This window comes from Oryzias latipes, chromosome 8 (assembly GCF_053564925.1).
Source record: "Oryzias latipes strain Hd-rR chromosome 8, Olatipes_Hd-rR_3.1".
Lineage (NCBI taxonomy): Eukaryota > Metazoa > Chordata > Actinopteri > Beloniformes > Adrianichthyidae > Oryzias > Oryzias latipes.
The window spans coordinates 20,700,042-20,719,463 of record NC_136244.1 but is presented as its reverse complement, the minus strand read 5'-3'; the positions used below and the strand labels follow the sequence as shown (position 1 = coordinate 20,719,463).

General features: G+C 40.0%; 1 protein-coding gene and 1 long non-coding RNA gene across 2 annotated transcripts in view; one reads left to right on the top strand and one right to left on the bottom strand.

The window, feature by feature from the left end:
- Positions 1–18,810, top strand: part of LOC111947740 (uncharacterized) — a 59,801-nt gene extending 40,991 nt beyond the window's left edge. Inside the window, exons 3-4 of the long non-coding RNA XR_002873652.2 lie at positions 7,653–7,987; positions 18,682–18,810. This is a non-coding gene — a long non-coding RNA (uncharacterized LOC111947740). The remainder of the gene's footprint in view (positions 1–7,652; positions 7,988–18,681) is intronic.
- Positions 16,457–18,899, bottom strand: uncx (UNC homeobox). The gene is made up of 3 exons (XM_023957448.2): positions 18,641–18,899; positions 18,188–18,363; positions 16,457–17,711 (listed from the first exon to the last, which is right to left on the bottom strand). Exons 1-3 carry the CDS (start codon positions 18,897–18,899, stop codon positions 16,713–16,715), a joined length of 1,434 nt encoding a protein of 477 aa, XP_023813216.1. The 3' UTR covers positions 16,457–16,712.
- Positions 18,900–19,422: the final 523 nt, after the last annotated feature.

Here is a 19,422-nt window from a genome sequence, read left to right as displayed (position 1 = left end):
GCGTCAGGCACGGCAGATGTTGCTTTGTGCTGAGCACCGTGCTGACATATCTCTTGCTTGTCAGGCCCGGGCTTTAGGAGAGACTTACAGGACAGCGGACCAGATGGTCTCATACAGGGGCTGAATAAAGCAGTTAAACAGCGGCACAGTTTAAAGGCAACTACAAGAAATGTGCTGTTTGGTAAATAAAAACCAAGCGCGGCTGTTTTATCGATCCAGCTACTGTGAGCCAGACCTGATGGCCTGCTAATGAAGGGACTTAACATCCAGGTTGTGTTCACAGCTCACCTTCCCTTTTGTGGGGCTGTCAGGTTCAAGTCAAGGAAGACCACCTAAAATGTCTAATGTGTGCAAGTTTTCTTACAAACCTTATTTATATGTGCGTCAGGAGTCGTTCACCCCATTTTTGTTCTCTTCCTACCAAACATAACATGATGCTTGCTGTCAGGCTGTTATGAAGCTGAGAGGCTGCCCCTTCACTTGACCTCACCATTATAGAGAGCACTGATCTCATTTGACAACACCGGCTGTAGCAGCCCTCACTGTCTGGCGAGTCTTGGGAGGAAATCCTCCTCACTTCTGCATTCATATTGAATACAGCGAAGGTTCGGTTAGGTTTTGGCCTTGCAGACTGTACTTCCCGGAAAAAAAACTCTTTGCTTCAATAACTGCGCGTCTGCTTCAGACTTGAAGATATCACTCAGCGTGATTTATTCTGGAATCAGCGACGACAGAGTGCCACTTTGTTTGTTTTCCTGCTTTTTGTTTGGACTCCTTCCTCCTGAAATTGCAGCTAAAAGATTCGAATCTGTTTCGATAAAGCAGACAGACAGATTACTCGTGATCTGGCAAAGAACCTGGATGTGATATGGGATTCCTGGATATTTTGCTGTCTTCTCCGTTTTCCCTCAATGACAGCAAAACCGCAGCTTTGTTTATATCGGCAGGAACAAACATAAACAAGCAGATAGATTTGTGTTGAAGCCCCATGGAACAGAGAGGCAGGAGATGCCATTTTACAGGTTCGCAGCGGTTGTTTTATTTTTTCCTCGCTGTCCGTCCCCAAGGTGTTTCACTGTGAGACATTTAATCGAGGGACTAGCAGTTTCATATCAGTAACAAAAATCAAATAATGCAAGATGATTTACTCCCCCTAGCAACTAGGGTCCGTACTCTTAGCAACCAGGCAAGCCCCAGGCTTTGGTGTAATCAGCTTGAAAATATTTCAATTATTGTGTTGATTTTAGTGGATTTGAGAGGCGGCCGGTGTGCGCCTCGGTACATTCAGCCCATGACCTGCAGAGGAAGACATTGATTTAAACTGGTGTCAGAAAGGAAACACAGAGGCAATTTAAATGGGAATGGGAAAGCGAAGTCATTGAGCATTGTTCAGCGCATGTGTGACATCCAGCCGTGGCTGTCAAATCAATGCAGCTCAACTGAGGGAGAAAAAAAACCAAAACAGAAAACCCACCTGGAAGAATCCTCTATTTGCCGCTGACCACTGGAGCAAATGTATTGCATTTCCTTTGTTTCCCCTGCGTCTCTGTTGCAAAAACAAAGCGAGACTCTTTAGCCTGTTAAACTGATGGAGGACTGATTGAATGTGTCACTAAACAGTTTCAGAGGAGTAAAACGGCTTTACTAAATGCAACTTAACTCAGTTTTCAATGTGGCCACGGTGTACCAGGAAACAGAAGGTCAATATGCATTTGAGAACTTGACAAGTCATTTCCTTTTAATGTAACCTTTGTTTTTTATTTAGCATTGAGAAACCTTTAAAGCAAGGGTGTCCAAACTTTTTGCAAAGAGGGCCAGATTTGGAGCGGTGAAATTGTGTGAAGGCCAACCATTTGGTCTAATTGTTGTAATAACATAAAATGCAAATTAACTATTCAATTTAAATTCCTTTTGCAAATTGAATTTCTTCACAAAAACAGAAATATATCTAAAGACATTTTAACCCAAATTACTGCGATTTTCTGATTTGAAGAAAACAAATAAAACAAAGAAAAAGTGTTTTCGGAAGAAAAAAAACTTTTCGTCAACATTAAATCTGGGTTTATATGAAATCTTACATTTCAAGGAACCGTACTGTGGGCCACATGATATTGACTATATGACAGGAACCTGCAGGCCGGTAGAAATTTGAAAGTGGACTGCGTTTGACCGGACTTTGGACATGCCTACTTTAAAGTGTTCTTTTTATTTGTCAAATATTCACCTGATCAAATTTGCTCAAAATGCAAAAAAGAAAAGATATGACAGAATAAAAACTGGCATTATTATAAAAACTGGCTATTATCTTTTTGAAAATGTTTTGACTCATTACAATAAGGAAACTTCTCAGTGGAGCATTTAACATGACTTTCTAAGTGAAATAATCAATACTACGTAGCAAAAACAACATATCAAGAAAATAATTGCCATCAAGGCTTATTTTTTGCCTTTGCTTATGTGTCAACTATATTCTTGTTAAATTCTCTTTGCAAGAGAAAAACATAGCACAAAAATAACAGTCTGGGTAATTTAAAATATGTCTTATTTCTTCAAAAACTTTTTTTTTCAAATATCACAAAAAAAGGTTCAATTAAATTTAATAAAATCAAAAATTTAGAGCCTTATATAAAGTTAATTAATTTTTTTTATTTGTTTTACCTTTTTTAATTCTTTTTTCAATCTTTCAGTTTTAAATAAAGTCTATAAATTTATTTACGTATTTTTTTATTTGCATACAAAAATTATAAGCAAGTGAAGTAACCTAAAAGTTTTAATAAGTTGCCAAAAAAAAACAGTTTTGAAAGTGTTTGTCACCAGAGAGTCAAAGACAAAGCACCCGCTGTGATAGTGTGGGTTTGTTGTGTGGGAGTTTAACTCTCTTGTGTGTTTAGTGCATGAAGACAATCTCTGTTCATTTGAAAACAAAGAAGCTCAAACTGCAGCATATATGCTTGAACTAAGGGAGTGTCTCATTGATTCATTCAGAGTTTAACTTTTTAGCTCTTCTTAATATTTTTGCATAAAATAGTCCACTTAGGATTTCAAAGTGTTTGCAAAATCATGAAAAAGTACATTAGTATATTTTGCAGCTGTACCAGTGAAAATAACTTCAAACAGGTGTGACAAACTCAAGTCTTATTTAAAGTGTACCCTCGAATAAAAAAGTCTCTTTGCTACAGGTACACTTAACTTACAGTGAGGCAAAAAAAGTATTCAGTCAGCTGCCAATTCTGTAAGTTCTCCCACTTGCGTGTAATTTATATCGCTTACTTCAGTTATGAGAGCGAAATGAGGAAAAAAATCCAAAATCACATTGTCTGATTGTTAAAGAATTTTATTTGAAAATGATGGCGGAAAGTAAGTATTTGGTCACCTACAAACCAGCGACAAAGTCTGTGTTGCCCAGATACAGCCCCAAAACATTGCTGCTTTAGAGGAGAACTGCATGGAGGAATGGGCCAAAATACCAGCAACAGTTGTCAAGAGTTGGTAGTGTAGGACCCAAAAATGCAGGACATCAGGCTTAGTAGCAGAAATTTTGACATTCAAAAATTTAACTTGAACTAAATGAAGAAATTATTAGTTGCTTTAGATACATAGGAAGCATTGGTGAAAGCAACCACCAATTTTAATTGTACCCTCTCTTAGTACATACACTACAGACGTTTTGCACAAATATGGGCATGGGTAATGTTTTCACACCCCTCTCCAAGAATATTGGTTATGATAACCAGGTGCTTCATCCTTAATGGGTGACATATGTCCTGGTTCTCCGAAAATTAAAATTATCTGCATTTTTTTCTCCTAAAATCTGTGATCAAAGATGGAAAGTAGCAGGTTTGGTATCTGATTAGTTACAAATTAAAAAACGGTTCCTTTCATACCTTGAATGAGCTTCTTCTGTCACTCAGTGGGGGTGGGGTTGGGGTTATAGAGTGATGGGGGTGCTTCAGGCAACTATTTTCACTGGTGTTGAAAGCCGACTAATTTGGAAGAGGGTCCTATGAAAAAGCATAATAAGAATCCGAGGAGGAGGGTGATGCTCTACTATTAAATGATAAGTGAGTGGGGGTGCGTGGGGTGGGGGTGGGGGGTCCAGTGTGTCATCTTGACAGAGGAGGGAGAATTTCTGCAAGCACCCCTGCTTGTAAAACCTTGTAAGCTTCTTTGCTTTTACCCATATGAAAAATTCATTATCAGCCACAGCACGATTGAAAAAAAAGAGGGATATTAAAAATGCAGTTTTTTATTTATTTTGGTGCATAGTTTGCAGCTTAGTGCAAGTGCAGTTAAATCATGTTCAGTCATTTCCAAACCCATAAAACTACTGCTGAAGGGTTCTTTTATTCACAAACATCAAGCCTCTTTAATTCATTTTGCAAATCTTTGCAAATCAAGCACAACTCAGGGATTTTTCTAACAATGAATTTGACCAAATCTTTGTTCTGATTCCACAAAAGTTTTAGCTTTAGCTTCTGGAAAATTTGTCTAAATCACAGAGTTTAAAAAAAAAAAACATCACAAAACCTACTATTGCTAAGAAGTTGCTTTTTATTTCCACTAAAAAGTACCAAAGGAAAAAGATGCTGCTGAAACATTTACATATTTTTGTTCACTTTTAGTATTGATTGACAAAAATCAAAGTTGATTTTTTATGATGGCTTTAGAAACAAGTTTTTGACAAAAAAAGACATCTTGATCATCACACACTCACTAACATAAGGGCAACTTTGCAGAGGAAGGCCGAAGCTACCTTCACTCCACGTTCACCGCGCATTTCAGAAAACGCTAAATGCACATTCTTGAACGCGTTTTCAGCATTTGGTGAAAACACTGGACGGACAGGGAGCGTGTGGGGGCATTGTGTGTTCAATAGCTGCGTGTTTTGTTCACAAAGCCTGAAAATGGTCAAAACTTGCGAAAATTAAAGTTGTAAATGCAGAAGCCTGAAACATGCATTTATTTTATGCACGTTTAGACCTTTCATTGAAATGGTCACTTTGTTAAGGCATGCGATGTGCATTCAAGAATGCGCTGAACTCACATGCTCAAACACATTTTCAGCATATGGTGTTGGCTCTGGACAAGCAGGGAGGGGCTCCATCTTCTTTTTCTTTTGCTAACGTTTACAAGTGCATGTCCACCACCTAGTTGGAAAAGGCTTGAAATGTTGAAGTTGAACAAATCTTGCAAATCTTCCTGCAGGCTTTTTTCTTTCACAGCTCTCTTCTGATGTATGAAAGACTTGGTGCCATAAGATTCTGGCCAGGCAAATACAGCAATAGTTCATTTCTCCTTCATGATGCATTTACAAATGGTTGTCACTTCTTTGAATTAAAGGGGACGTCATTCAAATCTAAGTCCCTGATTGGTCAAAGTTTGACCTGGTTTCATTTTCAATACGTGTTCAGTTCAAATCATTTTGTACATACAGCCCAAAAACGGTTGTGGAAACTTGCGTAACAACACGCGAACGCAAGAGTTTGAACACGGAAGCCCAATACACGTCTTTACATTGAAAGTGGTCGCTTGAATGAGCGTTTCCAACGGCAGTGTGAAGGTATTAGATGAGATTCTTAGTCATAACACTGAGCCTGTTATTTAATCACAACTGTTTTCATAGACCACCAAAATATAATTCGGATTTAAAGTTGTGTGCAAATAATCAAATTGGACAAAGAAATCGAAATTTGCCCCCATTTTAGATCAGTGCATGCAGAAATGTAGAAGCAGGCCTGTCTGAGCCTCCAACTGAGGATTTTCACTAAGAGAAGCCACATGGGGATCATTGTAGATACCTTCTTTTTATTTTTTTAGACGAGATGCACATTTTTACATGTCGTTGTTAAGGTCTTTAAACAAGAAGACTAAAAAAAAAAAAACAAGATAAAAAGATGTCAAGTTAGGGAGGCGCTAATATGTGTGATCGCATTAATCGTCTGACAGGATCTCACTTTCAGCAGTTAGTCCATTATGATTCACACTGATTTGAGGTCTAGGTGTCAGGTGTCATAATTTAATTGTGTTGTTTTCTATTTCTCACGGATACTTGAGGGAGCGGGGAGTGGAGTAATGCAGCGGCGTCCACCTCTCACCCCAGCTCCTTTCCTTTCTCCCTCTTAATTGGAAACACTGGGGGTTCACATCACTTTTCACTTTAATCTTGACCTCAGAAGATAAACCACTGATAAAGATGAGAATCATTATCTGCACAGAGGATTCAAGGAATAATTTCCCCTGCTCATGTTCTATTCATTTATGAGGGAGTTTTCTTTTCTTTTCATTATTTTTTTTTGGACTGTAGAATATCTTGAATTTGCAGGCATGGTGTGGCTGAACAAGCTGTTGTCAAAAGCTGCTTGTTGTCAATTATTTTTAAAAAGGCTACTTGAAAATTGCATTTGACCGGTAATTCAACTTCTAAACAGCTACTCCAAACAGACCCAGCAGGTACCGCTGATGAAACGGCGCAGAATCTGACGGAGAAGCTGAAACGTGATCAGACAGGAGTCCTCTAAAAAAAAAAAAACTGTCTGATAACTCATATTAGATCTTCAATTATTCAGCAGAAAGAAATAACTTCCTTGGAAGTGTGAGGACACAAAAAAATGAAGTTATTTTCTGCTCTGAAGAGTTGCAGCAGATAAAAGTTGGTTTAATTGCTATTAAATCTTCTGACGTAGACCAAAATGTTCAAGAAAAAAGAGGAAGGTTTCTTCATAACCAGGAAAGATGTGATTGTGCATTTATTGTTTCTGTACTTAATATAAGTCTAAAATGTGAGGCTGGACTTTTCGTTAAAGTACCACTCCAATCATCTTTTGATGTATTCTAAAAGTGTTCCTAGTGGTCTTTTAATTATGATTATGCCATATTAAGACAAAAAATCAAATAATCTGTGTTGTTTTCCGAGGTATATTCTGCAGACGAGCAGTGGCTCATTAGAAACTTGCTTCTATATTGTCGCCGGGACAATGGGTGTATAGTAAGACCGCCCCAGCTTCCCGACATCCTTGTGTTTACACTCTCTCCCGCTACTTTACAGCTTGATTCAGAATGATTTTAATAAAAAGAATACTCAAAAACCACATTTTAAGATGAACTTTCTTCACATATGTCCTCCATTTTGAGTAAGGGTACTTTGTTCAGCAGATAAAGCATTACCTTATTTGTGTTTGCTTTTTTGCCATTATGGAAGTATGATTTTGGTACTAAATAATGATCTAAAGGAACAAAGATCTTCTATTCCCTAAATAATTCTCCAAGAATCATCAGCATCCGAGATTTATCAACATGTTTCCCTATTTCTTTTTTACACTAGGAAAAAAAACAAGCTAACGAAAAAAATGTGACATTCAAAGTCAACATTATGACAGATGGAATTACATTATTTTTGCATCTAAAATGAATAAAAAAATCAAAATAAATTATGTTTTTTAAAAGTCAAAAAAATACCATTCAATGGAAGACCATTAGATAAGAGCTGCAGGTGTCACTGACTTCCTTCCATCAAGGACAAAGTCACCCTCCTCTGGAGAAAAAGGAGTCCTGAGAGAACAAGCATGACATGTGAGCACTCTGCCAGAACTGGGTCACCTCACCTCTTTGCTCAGAGTTAAACTATTATTTCCTCGATCTTCGTTGTCTCCCAGAGTGACTTTTCCTGGGACTGATGTGTTGGAGAGGACCTCCCTGGTAATATGCAGCAGAGGATAACATAAATAAGGTAATGTGGCAGTCAGATTATCCAACCTACCGTTGAATTATGCGCAAGGATAAATCTGTTTGTGGTGTTTTTCTAGAGTCTTCCCGAGTCAAACTCCTTTTTTTCTAAAGCCTGGGTTCTTCATTGAAAGGAGAGTGATGAATGTAAGGCCTGAAATGTTTCTTTCTCCTTTTCTTTCTCATGCTGTCAATATCTTGTTGGGATGGAGAGAACCGGGCCCGTCCTCATAGCAGCTGATGGATCCGCTCACACCTCCAGGAGGTAAACAGCATTGATTCTGTCCCACTATCACCTCTAACTCGCTTCCAGCTCCCACCTAATAAGCTCCTTTATGACTAATCACACCCATTTACAGGACTGGTACAAGGCATTTTTTTTAATTTCCAGAGGTACGCCCGTAGCTCTCAGACACACTGTGTCAGTATTGAAATGTTTCTGAGCTGTCACGTCTCGCCACTTCCTTAGCTCTAATGTGATCGATCCGACCGGCTACAGAGCCATAACACGCACCTCAGTGCAGAGCACTTTTGCTGGAACATTTCAGGGCCAGCTGAACCCTGCCTCCCCTTGGGCCATTAAATGAAAAACTGGACCTCAAGTGGATCTCTGAGTCAGGTCCGTCCCTGAGCTTACAGGCTCAGTAATGACAGAAAATGTACGTGTCAGTACTACCAGAGAGCCAAAGGATTAAATAATGCCCGTGTAATAGTGAGATCTGAGGTCTTGGCCTTGATGTGTTAAGAACATTTGCAAGACCACTTTAATGACGAAACTCTGAGACTCCTGCCTTCGCAGACATGTCAGGTCTTTTATGGGAACCATCTTTAATTGCAGCCAAAAAGGTCTATTAGTGAAGTCTCCCTGAGGCATACACTCTATCCATTATAGAGGGTTGGAGGTGGCTTGGCATGGGTTGAATTTATTATGAATAATAATTTTTTTTTAAAGAAGCTTCTTCAGCATGGATTTTTGCCAGATCCAAGTCCAAAAAGGACATATTTTTTTTCAGTCTTGTGTAAAATAAAGTTGTTGTTTATCATCTTTGCGCAAGAACTTTCTTTATCACAGACGCAAATGTCATGGATTGGTTTTAAAAATGCCCACTCAGATCTTGCTCTTACACCCATTATTGCAGACCGGCTGGAACACACAAAACGGCATAAGCCCCAGTGGTGGAAGCAGATGGCCCACAGGGGCATGTTAGCCAGATTTAAGACTTATAAAGAACTGACACACACAAATAAATTTGGACAGTGTTGCCTTAACATCTGAGAACGCTATTTAACTCATCCCATCTCGGGAAGTTTTCACACTTCACACTTCATTAACCTCCGGGGCACAGATTCCCTGGGAAGTCAAGGAGGGAAAATGCTTGTCTTTTTCAGATAAATCACTACCAAGAGGTAATCTCTCAACAACAACATTTTACATGCACACTACACCAGATGATAACCGATATCCTGGTAAAGATGCAACTCGGCGTGCATTTTAGAAACGCATCTTTATGTCTCGACCGCAGACGTTCATGTTTGCATTGCGTGTGTTCTGGATGCTGCTGCGAAAAAGCAGAAAAATCCTAATCTGACAAAAAAAACACCAACAACAATAACTATGATGAAGCAGTTTGCTTCTGTCATCACTCCAGAGTAATTTGATTTATGCTAAATAGTGATACGCCAACATGGACTGCCACTATGTTTTGTTTTCTTTTGTGTGCACTGATTTAAACCAAGCTTTGCAAAATGCAACTGCAAAAGAAATTATGTATTTTTACTACAGAAAATGAGTTTATAATGCAGACTGAGAAAGAGTTAGGCAAAGAATTGTGTGATCCTTTTGGTTTTTAACATCTTCAAATCAAAGCCTATCCAAAATTAAAAGTAATACAGGCAGGACAAATTGTTTCCCAGTTGAAGCTCATTTGAAAATTAAAGTGAAATTCTGCAAATAAGTCTGTCTGTTCAGTAAAAATGATCCAACTTTTTAAAAGTTAAACAGGATTGCAGTTTGGTTTGAAACTGTTCTGTTTCCCCCCTTTTATGTAGCGTTCTGTATTATATATCAACTGAGAAAAATACAGAAATGAAGGAATCTCATTGTTTGTGTTTCACATTTGGAATTCAAATTACAAACAGGGTGAGGTCATTTCATCAAGTCAATACCTTCTTTGCAGGCTTTACTGGCTGACTCTTTGACTTAATTCAAAAAGCTCTGGTTTTAGTGATGTCAGATCCTGCCGAAAATGGCTACGAAAAAATAATAGGTTAAAAACAATTACAACCACATCTTAAGCATCCATGTTTGTGTCTGTGAGTGTGTGTGTGCGTGTGTGTGTGTGTGTATGTGACCCATATGGGTGCTGCAGGTTTTTGGGTTGTCCAGGCCCGTGGAGGGTCAAACACAGGAACGGTTGCATCTTAAGGAGGAACGCAGGTGTGTGTGGCTTGTACAACCACCTGAAAGAACTTCACAAAAATGGAACTTACCACTGTCATGCATGTGATAAGTGTACTGGGAATTATTTGTAAGAATAAGTTGCTCGATCTTATAATTTATGGGTGATGATGTCATACGGTGTCCTTTTGCCACACTGTTGTTGTTAGTAAGGTGCATTGGCTCTTACAGACCGCAAGTAAATCCTGCACAGGACATGCAGGTGATTCGTAAGTGCACATAGGACGTGCACAACAACTGTGCTCTGATTGTACTCAATTCTAACTGTCTGGGTAGATGCAAGGAGCGCACACTTATCACGTAAACGGCACTAATGTGCCCCTCCGCTGTGCGCAGGTTAAAAAAAAAGGAAAAATCTCACCTGTCTTTACCTTGCATGTTCTATGTTGCATGTTCTACCAACAGGATTTTTCATCATTGTGTTTGCTGAAATAGTATTAGCAAAAGAAATACATTGGTTTAATAAAAACTAGGAAAACCTGACAAATAAATAACAAATAAAAATCAGTACTCAACCAAATACACAAAAGCAAAAACAAAAAAATCCTTTTATGCACTGTGTCTGCAGGGAATCCAACTACGACTCCATCCTAAAACTTTTCCATCCATCTGAAATCAATAAGTCGTCCCTGAGAATTTAAGCATATTTCCTGCAAGAATTCTATTGCACTGCTCTATAGACAGTCAGAAGTGACTGTACTCTGATGTTTTCTTTCCCCTGTCTTTCCTGGTTTACAGAATTGTCTCATTTAGATGTTTCTTCTTTGGGTTGGTGCCTTTGGGAGGTGGATGTGGAACAATAACAGCTTCAGCGGAAAGGATTTTCTCGCTCTAGGATAACTCCTCTGTGCCAAATTCTTGTTTGACTGTTGATTCCCATTGATCCTAAATGGAAATTTTCAAAGAAATGGAATTCTTATTCAAGAATAAAAACCTGAAAAACAGAAGTTGAAAAACTAAAGTTCTGCTGATTGATTGAATGTTTCATGAACAAACCGCACAGGCAGAAAAGCCACTTTCCACTTCCCATCAGCCATACTTGTGTTTGACAGATTCTGATTTTGGAGGAAAGCGGTAAATCCGGCTATCTTCACTAAATATTATATTTAAGTGAAGCAAAAGTGGGCTGCTGGCAAATCTGTTTGGCTGCTGAAGAAATTCCACTGGAGCTCTGATCTTTGAAAAATGTATATTTTCCTCACTTGGCATTTCCTGGGACATTTTCAGTGATATTGTTTTCAGAGTATGTTATATTCTGATCATTTTTTAAGAGTAAAAAGTGTGTTTTTATGTGTGTGTAAACCAGATGCTACATCTCTCACATTAGCATCTCTTGAATTTTGTCTTTTGCATATTTATTTTTTTCTGGAAGAAGAAGAAAAAAGTCTGTTCTTCCTCATTTTTCTCATCATCTGTTACCTTGAACCGATGTTTCTGCCTCCTCTCCTGTCAGTCTTAATCACAGCCACCGGTTATCACATAGTACACCAAGCCTTTTAGCCTGAGGTTTTCTGTCAGTGTCACTTTCATTTCTTGGAGGGGAGCTGCTCCCACATCCTGGATGCAACTACATGTGAATGTTGTTTAAGGTGCTGCATTGTCATCTGAAATGTTCTGGATCTCATCATTACATATGTTTTGTAAGAAAAGAATTCATAACACCACTAGCAAGATGTCAGGTTTTTTTGTGTGTGTGTTTGCTGTTTTAGACATTAATTAAACAGGAAAATCTCTATTTGTTTGCTAAAATTTCAAACTATTACTTGACTTAAACATGCTTGAATCCTTAAATAAACTGCTTTCTGTTAGTATTCATGAGAATACTTGTCCCAGTCAAAGGTAATGAAACGGATCATCATTTGGCCTCAAAAATCAATCTTTCCACTAAACAGGTCATCCAAGTTTGGAAAGTGGTCCTTCAAAAAGTCACTCAGTAACAAATCTAGGAAATTTGGTTGTAATTTTTGTTTGATTTCATCACATGTTTTCTCATGTTTGCAAGTTTTTTTGTTTACATGCTTCCCGTGTTTACCCCAGGTTTCCTTTTTTAGCCGCTTTGTTTCAGTTAATCATTCTGTTTAGGGGTTTGGTTTGCTGCTTGTCATTGTCAGATAATCCTGTCTTCACTCTTCTGTTAAAAACGCGGTGCAGGTTTGTATCTTCAGGTGTTTAAGTTTAAATATTTAATGAGATTTCTCTCCACAGGTCTGTCTCCTGCTCAAAAACCACCAATCCTGACAAAACATTTGTCCCTGTTGTCTTAGATCATAACCTGAAAACCTTGAAAATGCCAGGATTTAAAGCTTGAAAACTTTGCAAACAGCCTCCTCCATGAAAAAGGTTGTCATATTTGCCAGGGCGCAACCACAGAAGCAGTAACTGAGACTAATTTAGGATTCTTCCTGCATTTGTTTTAATCCAGTCGTCATCATTTACGTGGCTGGAGGTCTGATATAAGTTATTTTATCTATATAATTGCTAGAAATTTACATTTTTCTATGATAAATCAGAAACTTGTCTGACAGAAGGACCCCAAGTCTGATGGATCTCTGTTGAAAAGTCAAAATGTTACCCTTAATGTTGTGCAACAGAGTTGTTTTGACACGATCAGACACTTAAAGGAAATGCGATGAAGCCTCTTCACCTCTGCCTCTTAGTTTTGTCACAGGCTGCAGCAGCTTCAAAACTCTGGTGACAAACATCAGCAGCAGGCAGGTTAGTGTGTGAGATTATCCCATGAAAATCTTCTTTTTACTTCTACATTCGGGGCGTCCCAATTTAACCCGAACAGGTAAAAAGTGATTTTCATACAAATCCGAAGAAATGACACCAAAAATCGATCATAAATAGTTGGAAATCAGGGCAGAATAGCATAATTTAATAGTGTGAATCATGTGTCATGATACTTTTTTTGTATCCTGTTAAAACTCTCCAGCATAGACAGAGTTTTGGGAGGATATAGAGATATTCTCTGCTTTCCCAACATTTTGGTTTTAATCAGAAATCTTATATTGATTTTTGTGTGACAAACAGCATCAAGGGAGATTTTTAGGAGCCTTAATCTCTCACCTCTGATATTTTAATATATGATGAGAAAAGAAATGAAGGTTGAAGTCATTTTTACTGACAATTACAAGAAAAAAACAAAGTCAAAGTGAATTAAAGAAATTTCAGGGGGTTGTTAGGTTGAGCACACTTAAAATATTAAAATATTTGTTTTCTTACTTTTTGTGTTACGTTTTTTTATTAAAGCACATATTGGATATTATTTGTTTTTTGTGAATTATTATCTGGCTATTGTATTTATTTTTAAAAATAGATTTGTTATTTGTTTTAATAGAGAAACTTTATAACAAATGGGAACCTTTTGATAATAAATTAAGACTTCAAATTTAAAATTGTATTTTTTGATAGGCAAACTATGCTGAGAAAGGCAACGCAATGCTTCATTTTAGCAAAACATGAATGCTCTGTAATTATTTAAGTTTGTCTAAATAGAAAACCTGCAAATCTGGACGGCAGAGTTTATAACCTGTTTTGACTGAGGTTCTCTCTTTTCTTTTTCTTCCTCCATCTTTTTTTTTTTTTTTTATTCCCTGAGATAATTAAAATTATTTTAAGGGCTGCTCAGAAATCAATGCAGATGGTAATTTCAGGCTTATCCCAGGTATGCACAGGAAAGATAAGAATGATTAAATCCGCCGGCGCATTAATGAGTATGAGATGTAAAATAATCCTAAAAGGCATGGCAGAGTTGCTGCAGGAGAAGCCAAATGTCAAGTGCCATTTTATTTCATGGAGGATCCTTTTTTTAACACGGTTCTTTCTTATCCAAACTGAGCCCTCAGAGACTTTAAGATCTCATCCAGAAACACAAAGAGCTGCACGCGCACACACGTGGCTTGAAGAGCAACATTTGTCCATTTAAGTTGATTTTGCGCACGAAGCTTGTAAATCCCTCCCCGTCGCTGTTATTTAAAAATGTGTGCACCAACAAAGCATTATAAATCATAAATAAAAAATAATTTTTAGTCATAAAGGCAGCAGATTTGAAAGGTTTTTTTCTTGCTTTTTGGATTAAAACAAAGAGGAAAATTCTTCCCACGTGCGCAACGCTCCTAATCCATCCAAGTTTACTTGCACATAATGTGAAAAGTAAGAAGATGTGATTGAAAACATTTGCTTTGGAAATGAGAAGCTTATTCCTGAAGATGCTCATTTAGGCTGCAGCCTGAATGCTGCAAATGAGACTCCTAATATCCTGCTCATAATTAATTGCGCAAATTTGTTTCTATTAAATAAAACTAACACACACTGAGAAAACTCTATTAGCCTTAATTAAGCTTGATATTCTAATTTAGAGGTGTGAGGCTGAAAACAAGCCGTTTCGGTAGATTTTTCTCTCTGTCTTTCTTCGATATGAAAAGCCCAGCAGCTCCCTGCCTTTGGGCTGCTTTTCCTCCTTTGAGAGTTGGAAATGAGAAATGGAAATGGAAATACCAGGAGGTGCTAAATTAGCTGCCTGATCTGCACTTATTGCCGCATACAGGCCCCTATTACTTTGCCAATCTGTGCCTCTCTTTTAGCATTCCGGGCATGCGGAAGCGTCGAGATAGCAGATTTATCAAATGGGGAAATGAATGCACGATGATCAGTTAAATTGAAAATCAGCGTCTGCATGACAGCCCGACCTGACACCTCCGTAATTAGAAAGAAAAATGATGGCGTCCGATGCATAATAGAGCAAAAACAATTTACACTCTCCCATAATGATCAGGCGTTCAAATTGAAAATTTCTCCGGGTATAAATTGAATTCATAAAGTATGATTCATGGGCGACACATTTCCTAGAGGCAGCCTGGGCATATCGATTGATAGTTTTTTTTTTTTTTTTCTTGAAACATGCAGCTCTTCAGGCAAGAAAAGCTTAACTACTTAAGCAAATCGCTAATTTCACCTTTAGGCCACCAATGTGGAGCCAGCGATACTCCTATTCTACGCGCTAATGAATTATGGATGAACTGGGCATGCGTCCCAAACAGAGGGAAAAAACACATAAACGGTTTTATGAATTATTTCACAGTTTAGTAAATGAAACCTGTTTTTTTAAAGTAGTAATAATTAAATAAAAACAACAGCAGGCTTTAAAACGTGTGGCTTTTTGGAAAATAAAAAAGGCACAATAAGAGGGGACTGTGTCTCAGCTAGCACAATCACCTTTAACCTTCAGCTTTACGCACGCAGGGCCTGATTTTTATGCGCGCGCAGTGCGCATGCCAGCTTCTCTCCCCCCACACCGACCTAATAAGACATTGCTTCCTAGAGCAAACACGGGTTGAAATTTATGTAAATATTTTGAAAGGGGACACTGGCTCAGAAATTCATTTGCGTCGGCTCAGACGGCATAAAGCTCACCCCTCTGATTATTTTCAATTTATTTGCAAATCAAGACCCAAAAAGAGATCACTAAGGGCGCTCGGTTTATAACAAGACTCTACATATAAAGCTGGAATTGATTTTCTTCCCCTCTTTCTTTCATATTTTCTTCCCCACCACCACCACCTTTTTTTTCCCCTTGATATTATGGTCAGCACCGCTAATATTGCAGGAGGGGAGCAGATGTCCCAGATCCTGCGCGGCCTCCCCAGGGACGAGCAACCCTATTAGAACAAATGTGTTCTGCTATTGTAAATAGGCACGTTTGCCTCAGCCCGTCCTATTACAGCCGACGCGTGATCAATAGGCTGATAACACCGAAACATCAATGTAAAGCGACAGAACAATGAGGGATATCATCGAACATCTATCTTAATATACCCCTGCTACAAGAAAGGAGGGAAAAATGGGGGGGTTGAGAAAAAAAAACCCCAGAAAAAACAAGCTCATGAAAATGCCTCCCCACGAATCTCCTTTCCAATATGCGCAAACACACACTCACAGCTGCGGGGGCTATTATTTTCCTATTTCAATTTGACACCCAGGCCTTTTCATGCTAATTCTATTATTCTTGGAAGTTTATGTGATTTCATATCACTAGAAATCGGTAATGTATTATAACCCCCTTTGAGCTAAAATAAACTGAATCCCTCTGCAGTAGCCACCGGGAAAATAATTACTTTCATATCAAAACTCTGCAGGAGTCGAGCGGGTCCTTTTCGCCTCAGGCTCATAACCTCATTTAAGCGGTGGCTTATAGATGAATAAATTTGTTAAGGCAATATACAAAGTACAACATGAGATTTCTTAAGGAAGAACTATTGGAACTGCAGTCCTGCGTTCAGAAGCTTGTATACAATAGATTTATTTAAGAAAAACCTTACATATATAAATAGTATGATACCTTTCTTACAGCTCTGGAGGATTTTTGTTCTTTTTGACACACATTAAAGGATATCTACTCCTCGCAGAGAAAGAAAGACATGGAGTCACATGTCTGCAGAATTTAAGGGAGGAAACCTGCATGATTGAGCTTTGGCCTGTCTTTAAGAGGCTATTTTGGGATGTTTCTGCTATTTTTTACCCCCTCGCTGGTTTATTCCACGTCTTCCTCAGAGTTTGTTTGGGGACAGTCACTGAGGACGAGCTCGGGCTGATGATCGGGGAGGTCCTTGTTCACTAAAAGCTCTTTTTTGTCTGGATCGATTAGGAGTTTGTGTTCGTGAGCGGACTCGCCGCAGCCCGCGGAGGTGTGCTTGCCCGTGGAAAAGGCGCATCTGTTCGGGCTCGTGTGCGCAGAGCTCGGCTGCGCCTCCTCGGACCCCGTCTGCGCCTTGCTCTGCGGCGCGTCCGCGCAGCCCGGCGAGCCGCTCCTGCAGCCCGAAGGGCTCGCTGCTGGCGCGCTGCAGCGCACGCCCGCCTGGCTTCTGTCCGTGTCGCCGTCGCAGCTCGCTGTGGTGGTTTTCAGTGCAGTTTGTGGAACAATGAATCCAAGCGGCTGGGTGATGGGGTAGAGCAGGAAATGACCCTTCCCTATCAAAGGCCGGGAGGACGGTAAGGCCGCGGGGGTGCGTCTCGGTCTGGAGTCCGAGAGGAGGCTCTCGACGCTGAAAGGGTTGAGTTTCTGCAGGTTGGACGCTCTGCTGTTGCTGGAGCACAGGCTTGACCGGTGGCCTGGGTCGGCCGAGTCCAGCTCGGACCCCCCAGCATCCCGGTCGATGTGTCTTTGGTTGTGGTTTTGGGTCTGCAGAGGGTGAGGTGCTTGGTCGCAGTTCGACGTGTGTCCCCCCACAGAATCATAGGGTGGTCCAGTGTTGTGGTCGCTGTCGGTAACATGTGACACCCCGCTGTCACTGTCTGATCCGGGGGTGTGAAATAAATCCCCAGAAGCCAGCTTGTTCTGGGACTTGAGCAGCCGGCGCTCCTGCTTGCGCTTCTTCTTCTCCAGCCTGTCCAGCTCTCTCCGGGCGATCTCCTCCGGGTCCATGGGCTCCCCGCTGCACGTGGTGGGGTGCGCATTGTGAGCAGGTCGACCTGGACCTTTCTTTGTGTTCTCCTTTTTCCTCCATTTGGCTCTGCGATTCTGAAACCAGACCTAAAGATGGAAACAATGAACAGACAGAAAATGAGCTTTCACAGGGTCCTGTTCTTCTTTGCAGGCCTTCAATCAAGCCTTTCATTAATTATTTGATGCATGAACTCTTACTAGGTAAAAGTAATTTTTACATTTTCCCCAAACAAATCCTCAATTTTTTTAAATAAAAGATTGCTACTTAATAAAATACAAGGCACATGTTGTCTTTTATAATAAAACAAAAAAATTAGCGTTTTTTGTCATCTGCTTGACATTCTCAAAACTTTTGAAAATATAAAAAAAAAAATTAAATGTAAAATTAATTTATCATGTTTTAACAATAGTAATATAAAAGAGCTTAGAGAAATTAAAGAGGGAAGAAATGTAAAACTGGGCCATAAACTAATATTTTTTTGCCAGTTCAAAAAGAAGAGTCAGTCCATTTTACGCACGCAGATTGATTATCCAATAACTAGAATAAAGAGAAAATAATATACCTGAACTCTTGACTCTATCAAATCCAGTCGCAGGGCCAGCGCCTCCCTCATGAACACGTCCGGATAGTGACTCTCATTAAAAGCCTTTTCTAATTCCTCCAGCTGCCATCCAGTGAAATTGGTGCGAGTTCTTCTCCTCTTGCAGCCTGGACTATCTTTGTCTGGATCACCCGAGTCTGACAGCAGAACGAGAACACATGTAAACAAAAGGACAAGCCCTTGTTTCTCCAAACTGACTTTTTTGTTGTTTTGCAGAAGAAGAGCGTAATTTGGTGCTAAACACAGAGGCATGCAGGCTGCAGATTCGCTCCACGCGCACTGTAAACACTGCTGTTGTTTTTGTTGTGCATGCATGCATCCTCCTTCCCTGCGCGCACTAAAGCTTTCTGGACTCTTCGTGCATCGTTCTTTGTGCATGCTGTCCCCTTCCTCTCGAGCAGAGCTGCGCCTTACCTGTCAGCTTGTACTGCTGGTTCTCCCCATTCATTCCGCAGCCCGAAGACAAGAGGGGATTGGAATTGCCCACTGACGCCGCGCACGAGCCATTGAGTAATCCGTCTATTGAGAAAGGAACGGCGGACGCAGACTGAAGTTGATGCCCGGCTAATTCGTAAACGTGGTGGTGGCTGAGGTGGTATGGGAAGCCCACCATCCCGCCGAGGGAGCCTCCGAACTGGGCGTGAGGCGGATCCAGTATCCTGCTGTCCATCATCCCGCAGGCGAAAGGAGACGACGACTGGAGGCCGCTGGGTTAAAAAGCATGCAGCGAGTGTGGCCGGCGAGCGGGGGACATGATGTGGAGGCAAGGATGAGCTGTACTTTATCCACATGAACCTCCCAATAATTAGCCCAGGCTCCGGGAACATGAGACCCAATGAGAAACGGTAATGGGCGCTGACGTCAGAGACGCGCTCGGCGGACGCTCCCCGTATCGATTGCTAATTAAAGCTGACATCCACCTCAATAAACAATATCAGAGCTGTCACAACAAGACAGAGGGGCTTTGATAAGAACTACATCGCAGCTACACGGGGGGACTCACCGGGAGGGAGGGCTCGCGGCTCCCCGGCAAGAGGAGGCAGCGCGCGCGGATGGATCAGGCCATAAGCTCCGGGACATCAGAGCCTGCAAAGAGATGAAGAAGATCACAAAGTTAATTACTTTTTTGTAATTTTTATTTTTTTTAAGTTACTGATAGACAAACCTAAGAGAAAGAAATACTTTTTAATTGATTA